This window comes from Brachypodium distachyon, chromosome 2 (assembly GCF_000005505.3).
Source record: "Brachypodium distachyon strain Bd21 chromosome 2, Brachypodium_distachyon_v3.0, whole genome shotgun sequence".
Lineage (NCBI taxonomy): Eukaryota > Viridiplantae > Streptophyta > Magnoliopsida > Poales > Poaceae > Brachypodium > Brachypodium distachyon.
In genome coordinates, this window is record NC_016132.3 from 20,849,575 (window position 1) to 20,860,510 (window position 10,936).

General features: G+C 40.8%; 1 protein-coding gene across 1 annotated transcript; it reads left to right on the plus strand.

The window, feature by feature from the left end:
* Positions 1-1,024: 1,024 nt before the first annotated feature.
* LOC100842747 (transcription factor MYB3R-2) lies at positions 1,025-10,686 on the plus strand. The gene is made up of 9 exons (XM_003568260.4): positions 1,025-1,278; positions 1,390-1,571; positions 3,343-3,394; positions 3,582-3,639; positions 4,124-4,218; positions 4,308-4,411; positions 7,884-8,012; positions 8,791-10,049; positions 10,270-10,686. Exons 2-8 carry the CDS (start codon positions 1,429-1,431, stop codon positions 10,013-10,015), a joined length of 1,806 nt encoding a protein of 601 aa, XP_003568308.1. The 5' UTR covers positions 1,025-1,278; positions 1,390-1,428; the 3' UTR covers positions 10,016-10,049; positions 10,270-10,686.
* The last annotated feature ends 250 nt before the right edge of the window (positions 10,687-10,936 follow it).

Below are 10,936 nucleotides of genomic sequence, written 5' to 3' on the forward strand. Positions count from 1 at the left end.
ATAATCTTTTACATAGGAGGTGGAAAAAGCCTAAGGAGTGTGTGTTTTGTGGAGCGGATGAAACTATAGATCATTTATTCCTTTTCTGTCCAGTTTCTAGATTCATTTGGAGGATGGTTGGGTGTACTTTTGGTTTTGGTTCCTTCCATGCAACTATGACAGATATGCATACATGGTTTGAATCTTTTCCCCGCAAATATAGGCAAATTATAATAATTGGTTCTGCTGCTTTATGTTGGTCTATTTGGAAGAGTAGACATGCTATTTGCTTTCAAAATAAGTTTTCTGGTGACCCCACTAATATAGTGTTCTCACTATGTTACTGGATTGATGCTTGGTCCATTTTACAGAAGCCTGATACAAAGGTGCAGATGTTGAGAGCTTCGGACATTCTGAAGGTGGTGGTGGTAGAGATTCTGAACAAGTCCTATGGATGGAGTTACTGGAGACGTTTAGAAGCTGGTTGATTGGTCCTAATCCTGCAGTTGGTTACTTTGCTTCTGTAATAGGATTAGAGGATGGTGCTCTGTCACCGGTCCAAGGTTTGGTCGTCCAGAAGTAACTGGCGACTATCTTTTTTATGTCTGAACCTTGTGTGGATCTGAACTGAACATTTGATTTCATCTATGAAATCGGGAGCTCACTCCTTGTTCCAAAAAAAAAAGGAAAGATAGTTGTGTGATTGTGGGACTTGGTCATTTAAGAATGACATAATCGATGGTTCCTAACTCCGAAAGAAAAAAAAAGCTGCAATACACGACCGGAAAATTATAAGACACACAAACAAGCACTGTTTTTAATGAAAATCACATGACAATCATGAATTTCCACATTGCAAAGCACGCAGGTTTTCACTATCTTCCAATTTGAAGTGGGAGTTGCTAGTGAACCGCGTGATCCCAACCAAACACATACAGGATGATCGAGAAATTCACGAAAAGTCTAGGGGTCGATGTGAAAAGATCCAAACCGGGTCAGTAAAATATTCCCGTCTCCGCTTCGTCGCCCCCCTTTTCCTTCAACGGCCGAGGTTTTTTGAAAGGCGTCTCCTCCTTCCGTTTCTTCCCCTTCGTCTCCCCCAGCACACAACCGAAGCCGCGACGAGAAAGATAACCCCCGCGGCCCCGCGGGCAGAAGCACCGCGAAAGCTCGCTCCTTTTGCCCCCCAACGCCCGCCTAGGGTTTCGGCCCGCCCCTCTCCCGGCGCCCCCGCTTCGCGCCATCTCCCGATTCGATACTCCCAATTCCACCCCGATCTGGGGGAGGGGGAGTTACCCGGTCCGTGAGCGGGCGGCGGCGGCGCCCCCTTTGATTTTTGTTGTTCTCGACGTGTCTCTGTGGGGAATTTTGATGCGGAGTTTGTTTGTTGGTTGTTGGTGGTGGTTTTAGGTGGCGGCGTTGGTGTTGATGACGTGGTCGCGGCGATAGATGGGCGCGATGAAGGTGGAGGAGCGGGGCGGGTGCACGGAGAACCGGCAGCATCTGGCGTTGTCGAGTCCATCGGCGTCGGAAGGGGGGGGCTATGGCGGGCTCGCGGGGATGTCTCCCGCGGATTCCATCTCCGGTCGTAGGTACTCCTCCCCGCCTCTGCTGACTGTCTGAGATTGTCTTGTTCGGTAAAAGTGGCTGCTTTTCTGACTAGGATGCTCGTCTGCTTGCGCTGTATCTCGTATGGATCGGCTCTTTGCCTGGGAAAGGTGATTTTTGTTTATGGGGTGCTTAGCTAGCAGATTCTCTCGATAATATTTTTCTGTCGCGAGGACTGTAGTTTGCACTGAATTGTGACTAGAGGTCCCGGATCTTTGTTGTTGTTTTTGAGGAAAAACAAACATGCTCGTGAGATCATCTCAATTTAAGCATGCTGTGTGGTTTAGTGATTGACTGAGCACGCAAAAGTGCAATTTTGTTGAGGCCTTACGGCGGCTTTAGCTGTTGTCATTTGCTTGATTTCTTATGTTAAGTGGCATTATGTTTGTGATGCTTATTTTGTCCATTTGGTTAAATCATTCCGTATTACAGGTCTTGGGTAGTACTTATTGGGAAAGGACAGCATTTCTGAGGTTCCATTAGTACAAGTGTGTTGCTTGGCTTGTGGTGTTGTCAGTTGCTATGCTGGTTCTTTCGATAATTTTGTTTAAGTTCCATTGGCTCAGAAATTGGTATGCCTAGGGAAGGCTGCTTTCTCACTAATCCTCAAAACGAGTGAAAGTGGTGAACTGGTGATTTATATAGGTTTTAATACCTTTTACACTTTCAATTCAATGTGTTTTGATTGGTTTACTGTATTAATTAGCTTGCTCTGTGCTATGCTGAATTGCTGATGCATCATGGTCTCAACCAATTTATTTGTTTATTGGGATGCATTTCTTAAACGAGATATGGTTTCAAAATTATTACATACTACTCCCTCTGTTCCGTAATTCTTGTCGAAATATTACATGTATCTAGAGTTCTAGACGCTTTTTAGGAATAGGTACATCCAATTTTGGACAAATTTGAGACAAGAATTATGGAACGGAGGGAGTAGTATTTAGTTTGCCACTAAACTGTTCCTTTTCATTTAAAACAAAGCAGTTCTTGTATTGTTTGCTATGCTGTTCTTCATGTTTTAGTGGTTCTAATTTGCAAGCATGTGTGGGTTTTGTCTGTTTGCACTTGCTATATGTTCCGCCAGTTGACAATAATCTCCACATATTTGTTGTGATGGAATTATTTAACTGAAGTAAACGGTCATTGACCAATTATTAGTGAATGCTGCGGTAAGTCATTTTGGTAGCTGAAACATAGTGCTGAAGTAATGCAATTAATGTTGTATTTTTGGGTTTCCTGAGCAGTGGAACATGCCAACTTTGGCTTGTCAAGATGGATATTTAGGAGATACAGGTTCATCCAAGAGAAACTCATTTTAAGTTAATTTATGGTGTATATATGTGCTAGTAATGGAGGTGGAATAGGCTGATAGGTTCTTAACATAGTTAAATCGTTCTCCTTTTGACACCATGCTAGGTTGTCCTTTGTATACCTAATTCTTGACTCTTTTTTAAGTTAGCATTTGCTAAAAAAGAGCATACATCGTCCTAATATATTATCTAATGGCTCTGGTCACGGATCAGTAATTCATGCACATGTAACCTGTTTGATGATGAGAGAAAAACAACAGTCGGTGTTGACTATTGAGAAATCGAGGTCATGGTCTCATGGGAAATTGGTGATTCTTGCCTTGTCCATCTTTGCTTTGTTTCTTTCAACTAGCAACCCTGTTTTCGATCTTAGTTGGTTTCTTCTTAAATGATTAATGTTTTATATTATATGCTCCTAATAATCAAGTCCTACATGTATCAGGCGAACAAGTGGCCCTGTAAGGAGAGCTAAGGGCGGCTGGACACCTGAAGAAGTTAGTATTTAACTCTTCTTTTTAAATACTTCACTTGTACTTCATTTTCTATCTGTTCAGTGTATCTGTAATACAACTTCGTAGTGTCAAACTGGTTGTTACCTGGCATCTGCTATTATCTCGCTCTGCTAGTGTGTTTGGGCCATTTCTTCCCTCTTTTAACCTAGCTATTCTCGTTTGGCTGCAGGATGAAACATTGCGCAAGGCAGTTTATGCTTTCAAGGGTAAAAACTGGAAGAAGATAGGTGTGGACCTCCTTTGTGCTCTGCATCAGTAATCACTATTCAACCAGCAATTCCGTAAAGTTGATAGTCAATAGTCATAGATATTTCTATTCATTCTTTGGTTTTTTATGTGCTGTTCTCTTGTCACAAATTTATATATTTTTATCATGCAATAAATATGTTTAATGTACCTGTGGTTGGTAGAGGAGAGTGTTTAATTTCTTGCTAGGTAGGCTTCACACTTCTATTATATTTTACTTTAGTGGAGTTTGGAGGCATATAGTGTGTTCAAAAAAAGTAATAATCTATTCCTCCTTTAATTTTAATGTTTTCGGTAGAACTCAGGTTGTACCCCTATATGATTCTAGGCACATTTTGAAGATGAGTTACACATAACATGAAAGTTAGCTTAGGGTAAATTCCATGCTTGCTTTTGGAAACTATACAATATTTTCGTCATAAGTACCATAATCTCATAGAACAAATTTTGTATCTATGTATGCAGCCGAATCTTTTCCTGATAGGACAGAAGTACAATGTCTACATAGATGGCAAAAAGTTCTTGACCCTGAACTAATAAAAGGACCTTGGACTCAAGAGGTTTGTTGCCTTTTGTAATTTGTATTGCATTGAATCAAAATCTGCATATAATATATTGTAATCTGTACATTCATTAAGTTCTCTTACAGGAAGATAACACTATTATCGACATGGTGAAGAAGCACGGGCCAAGGAAATGGTCTCTTATAGCAAAGTCACTAGATGGTCGTATTGGTAAACAGTGCCGAGAGAGGTATTCATTTCATGATGTACCATTTATGATGTTGCAATCAACAAAGTAGCCGCTCAATGCACGTTCATTTTTGTAGATCTAATAATTAGTGATTGTTGAGTTTTCTTGTCTCATATATATTGTGGTAAATATTCCAAAAATTGTGTCAGCAAGTTTTGAGGGATCGAACGAGCCTGGCGTAATGGTTAAGGGAACAACTCTAGTAGCACTCCTCGGGTCCTGAGTTCGACTCCCCGTGGGAGCGAATGAGCGAATTTCAGGCTGTGGTTAAAAAATCCTCTCGTCTGTCCCACACGTTAAGCACAGATCTAAGGCCCGCCCGGACTCACACGGGTCGTGATGCCGCTGTGTATGGGTGGGGCAGGGATTCGGGGGTTTCTCGACCTGTGTGAGAACGTCTCCTTAATGCAAATGCCTTGGGAGGGGGGGGGGGGTGCTTACCCCTTTGCAGGTCGAGTTTTTTTAAAAAAAAAACTGGATACTACCTACAGAGGTTGTTACATGCTAATTTGGGGTGCATTTTAAATCTTTATAGATGCGACTTCGGACAAAGCTAGGACTTGTTACATTTAGGAATGGAGGAAGTACTTCTTAAAAAAATCAGTATACTTCTTAGAGTAAAATACACCCGTGGTTCTAATATTATTACGAAGGTGTCAAGTTAGTCCTAAATTTTTTTTAATGCATTTTGGGTCTCTAATTTATTTAAGTTGTGCAGTCCTAAGCTCGTTCCACTCGTGCTACTCGTCTGACATGGCACACGGACTCGGGCCTTGGTGGGAGAATTCTTGCCACTGACAGTTGGCAAAATTTGCAAAAAATACCCTATAACCTAGCCACCTCACATCTTTCTTCCTCAACCCTTCTTCCTTCTCCCCTTGCTCGTCTTTTTCTCCACTGCGCTGCCATGTCTTGCGCGAGCTCTTCAGCACAGGGGAAGCGTTGCAGAAGAAAGGGAGCACAAGAGGCGCAGCCGACACAAGCGTTGGTGTCGCCGCCGCCATGTCTTCCAAAGGCGAAATGTCCCTCCTGTCGATGGAGGACCGTGGTGCATTTTGTCTCCAACACTGAGCTAAATCCCGACCGAGCCTTCTACAAATGCCTAAACCGCCGTGTAAATTTTGAGCCTTTAATTTTATTGTCCCCAGGAGAGATAATATCATACTCATTCATCAACCAAGGCGCGCCCTCAACCAATTGTCAAGTATGAAATCAACAGCTAGAACAAATTTCAAAATCAATCCTAGGAGTAGGTACGATTAGGGTTCTTAGCGTACAGAGGAGGAGGATCGCTGGGGGTAGATGTGCAGGGACCATCGATCTGCACATATTATAAGCCCCTTGCCAATTGCTTGGCGTCGCTCGTCGCTGTCCAACTCGGCTCTCCAGTCGTCGCCGCCTAGATAATGATTCAAGGACAAGAGAGGGATCGAGAATGAGGTTTCTGCACTAGCGAGGAGTTCTTTTGCATAATTCTCGAAACATGCGGTTCACACAAATTGGCCTGACTACCACGTGTCTGTGGTCAGCTTGCCACGTCAGACGGTCAGCGTGAGTGGAACGAGCTTAGGACATATGCTGCTGAATTTAAATAAATTCGGGAGCCAAATATGCATTCTGAAGAAATTAGGACTAACTCGACACCCTCGTAATAATATTAGGGCCACGGGTGTATTTTACTCTCAGAAGTATATTGATAGTTTAAGAAGTGTATACTGTTTTTTTAAGAATTAAGAAGTATATACAGTTTTTTAAGAAGTATGAAGTATATACGGATCTACAGGAGTATAATACTCTTCTCACAAAAGGAATATATTCATACAAAATCAAAGGAGTATATTCATAAAAAATGGAGTATAATACTCTTCTCACAGAAGGAGCATATTCATATAAAAGTAGAGTACACAAAAAGAGAGAGTATATACTGATCAAAAGGAGTATACTATTGTGAGAAAAAGAGTATTCATTAAAAAATTAGTTTATACGAATCTAAAGAAAAATAATTCTCTTCAGAAACTTTGAGTATATCAATCAGCTTTGTGGCCTCTGGTTATGCGTGTCTATGAATAAAACCTCGATGCCATTGGTCATGCTGTCACCAAATTTGGATCTCAATGCGGACACCATGCAGATCTGCTTGCGGAGAGTTGTTCCAGAGTCACGTGTCAGCACAAGTTTGGGGAAGAAGCACCGTGACTGCCAACGCCAGTGCATCAACACGATTCAGATAAACCCACATCACCTTGGGCGTGTCTAGCCGTCGCCGGTGCCATCTCTGCATGGTGGATGCATGGATGATAGAAATTCGTAGGAAGACACGCAAGTACTTTAATAGTAGCATGCAAACTTTCACCGATTGATGCTTATACACATGCCTGTATATATGCATGTGAACCACGATGGTGCAGGCTTGTTGTAGCAGTTTGTCATCTCGACGGAGATGAAAGTTCTGGCGAAGGCTTCGCCGTCATTGTATAACCCATCTGAAGGCAAACTGAATTCACAAGGTATCCCCCCCATCTTGGCAAACTCTGACAGCATCCGGCATCAATAGATAGGTTCTCCAAATCTGCTTGGGTTCGGAGATGAGAGAAGGATTAGAAGATGCTTCTCTGAATTTACAGAGACAAATTAATCAGTACCTCCCACTGGATTATATGGCCCTTCGCCTGGTACTTATGTTTGGAGTTGAAGCTTCCAATTAATGGTCGCCGGTTGGGAGATTCAAGGGATGTGCTGCCCGGGACCAGTTGCCACTCTGCTGGTGGATGCTTCTGTCCCTGATTAAATGTGTTGTGAGAGCTGCTGCTTCGCAAGGGGCGGTGAGCTTCCAATACACTGATGCATATAGCAGAGATGGATATGCGTTCCAACGAAACGAACAATGAAAAATTCCAAAAACATCAAATCACTAGAACCAGATCAAGTATTTTTCACCTTTTATTATTTTTATAGTATTTAAAAGCTAACGGGTTGGAGATTCACGAACCAATAGCACGGATGGCCAATCAATGAAGGACACCTGGCTAGGTCGCTAGGAATAAATACTCCTAGCAGTATGGTACCATTTTCTTATATATATAGCCATGATATTCTGTTGTGGCATGGAGCTAATAATAGCTGATATGATTTGCTGTTGGCTGCAATATCGGACGTTCTAAAGTTGCAGCATCCTTGAAATGTGAATGGTGTGTCTTACATCCATTTTTTTGTGGGGTTATGTAGACGACCATAAATTAGTGCCTTCTACATGAGTAATTTTTATTAGAACGTTGTTAATTGGTTCTTACCAACTATTCTCAACTGGCCATCAGGCTGATTTAAGCTATTAGCTCAACATTAAATTACATGTCTAATATCTATAGTCATCATAAGGTTTCTTCTGTACATTATTTATAAATTTGCCAGAATAAGTACCTAAGCAGTATAACATATCGCTCACTTTACTTTTGATGTTACTCTTATAATTTAGATGGCATAATCATTTGGATCCACAAATAAGGAAAGAAGCTTGGACTACTGAGGAGGAGCAAGTGCTTGTTAAAGCTCATCATTTGAATGGTAATAGATGGGCAGAAATAGCAAAACTTCTTCCTGGAAGGTACCTCTTCTTCAAAATTTTGTTGCTCACACATTAGTTATACTAAATCATGTTGCTTGTCATCTGTTGATCTGTGTGTCATTCCTAGTATGAGAGAAATTGAGAATAGACTATACTGTTTAGGAGTCCTCTTCTGTCTCGTCTCACCAACTAGAGTTTTAGTAAGTTTTGTTTGGACTTGAACAGTGTGAGCCCTTTCGAAGTTAATGTGGTCTCCTTTCAGGAATAGATTATAGAAGCCCTTGTTTAGGACAATCCCTCTGTACAAACATTGTTTATCTTATTTATTTGATGCTCCATTCCCCATGTGCTTATTCGTGTTATAACAACTTTGTAGATGTAAGGTCTAGACATTTGTTCAATAAGTTGGAAGTCTTAGAGAAGATATTGATTGTCATATACAGAATTTGACCTACACCTGATACGGTGAATGGACAGTTATAGTTTTACAGGTTCTGCCAGTTGGCTGTTCCAAGCAAATAATGTGTGTTGGTCTTAGTGTGGCTAGATGATCAAGAACTGAAATTTCCAGTAGACGTGTGGAAAAATGGAAATACTCCTTCACACATTATTCCATGTAGCATTCAAAATGGAAAGACACATTGTTTCCACGTATCAGTCATGAGTACATTACTGCATTTTGTCATTACCTGATGGTCCGATGCATAAAATTCTACCTTTTTATTAATGTAAATTATTTCATTTTAATCAAATAATTGTACACATGCAACTGATTATATTTCACCATGTGCTGATTTAAGTTTGTTCATGCCTCCAGGACAGACAACTCAATCAAGAACCATTGGAACAGTTCAGTGCGAAAAAGGGTAGAAGACTACAATAACAGGGTTGGCATGCCAGTTCCACAACATGCCATTCATAATGATTTGAAACATGCAGCAAAGCTGCCACCTGCTGATAACCATATTGACTTGACTAAAGAGCAAAGTATCAGTTTGAAAGACCACATGGTAATAGTTGATCACTCTGATGCTATCCAGAGTCCGCCGGTATGCTGTTTCAAAAATATTAAGGGCTGTTCAGGCTTCCTCTCTCTTTCCATGCCAACCGCTCAACCAGTAACACTATACAAGACATCAGTGTCTGATGATTCTGCTGTTGCTTTAGGAATAATGGGGCTGAAAATGGATTCTGGTCATGACAAGGACATGGAACTAAAATTTGTTTCTGAGAAGGGTCTGGCAATCAATTTACCAAATGAGAAGAGCCCGGAAATTGATCTCATAACAGATAAAATGGGACCTTCAGGACTAGCTAAGTCAGAAGGTGAAACAGCCAACATTATATGTGAATCACCCTCTCAGAATGAAGCTCGGTCCTTTGGTTCTCTTTGTTATCTGATTCCTACGCAAGATGATACTGATCTTGCTCGTTCCCCAGTTTTCTCAACACATCATGTACGGGAACACTGTGGGATTGGATTTCAATCACCCACTGGTTATTCTACTCCCTCTCCTAGAGATGGAAAGAAGTCAAATCACTTAAGTGTTGAATCAATATTGAGGAGCGCCGCTGAAAACTTCCCAAGTACTCCTTCTATACTGAGGAGAAGAAAAAGGGAGAAACCAACGCCTGCTCAAGATTGTGAGCTTAGGATCGACACAAATAGTGATAGTTTTGAGACTCCTATAGGAAACTTCACTACAGATAGCCCACATTCATTTAAAACTGCAACATTGTTGTCCTTGGGCCATCTGGATGACCAGAAGTTGCCTGCCGCTTTGGGGAAGTTCGATGTTTCCCCTTCATATCGACTAAAGTCAAAAAGAATGGCTGTCTTGAAAACCATCGAGAAGCATCTAGATTTTTCGTCTGATGCAATGGATATTTATGATTCTGCTGGGGTTCTGAAATCTGCTTGCCTGAGTTCTGAAAGCATCAATTCCAGCACAGATAATTCAAGCGTGCAAGATAAGAAAATGGGTGATCATATGATTGGATTGGAAACTCCAACTAATGACTTCGTACACAAAGCCAGTTAGATGCAACCTAATTATGCAGTATTCAGGTAGCAAGGTATGTTAGTATTGTGTGTCTTTTAGTTAGCATTTACCACATACTTAATGGAAAGTTTTATGTCTTTTAAGTAATGCACTTTTGCATACACAATGAGAGAGTTGTATAGTCTATGCTTGATCTTGACTTAACCAGTTAACCCCAAATTTTTGCAAGCATGGAGCTCCTTTAATGATTCGATCATGGATTTTGCTTATAATTTACTTTCCCTACCTTGCAGAAACGGCAGGTGTTCTGCCGAAGAGGACAAGAAGACCTTATAGACAGTGACGTGGGAAACATAAACTTTTGCAGTTTGTTGATCTGCCGGGTACAGAAGAATCATTTACCTCGCTATCTCTCCTTGACGGGGCGGGGTGTATATTCTAGTGATAATTTTTCAACAGGATAAACATTGCTGCTTACAATCTGTGAGCTCTTAGTTAGCACTTCAATTTTAGGAAAAGATCAAAATGTGTACAATGTAAAAGTAAAACATCGCTTTACAGACTTGCAGTTCAATATGACTCCAGGTACTTTCTCTTTCAATGAGCGTCTGTACTGGGGCTCTACAAGGACTTGTAATCCCTTCTCAATTGTAAACATTCTGACTGCATTCTGATGGTTCCTACTTGCTAGGTTGGATATTTTTTTAACCGAGACAAAATGTAACATACTGGTTTTTGGAGTTTTCGAAAATATTTTTCCTAAAAATGTGGACCGAAAAATTTCATTGAATTAATCAAAGCTTAATTGTACATTTCCCAAAAGGGTTGGTTTTAAAATAAATCAACATCAACTAGAATTTAAATGAGTCTTACTTGCTATGTTGTTTTGCTTGTTTTTATTTGGATTCTACATTCTGAAATATGCATCTCTGAATCTTAATTGAAGTTCATTTGATTTTC

Bases quoted from the DNA above. Each gene is read 5' to 3' on its own strand.
- LOC100842747 (XM_003568260.4), top strand. From the start codon at position 1,429: ATGGGCGCGATGAAGGTGGAGGAGCGGGGCGGGTGCACGGAGAACCGG. The intron at 3,395-3,581 runs GTTAGTATTTAA...GTTTGGCTGCAG, and splicing joins GCGGCTGGACACCTGAAGAA to GATGAAACATTGCGCAAGGC. The intron at 8,013-8,790 runs GTACCTCTTCTT...TCATGCCTCCAG, and splicing joins GCAAAACTTCTTCCTGGAAG to GACAGACAACTCAATCAAGA.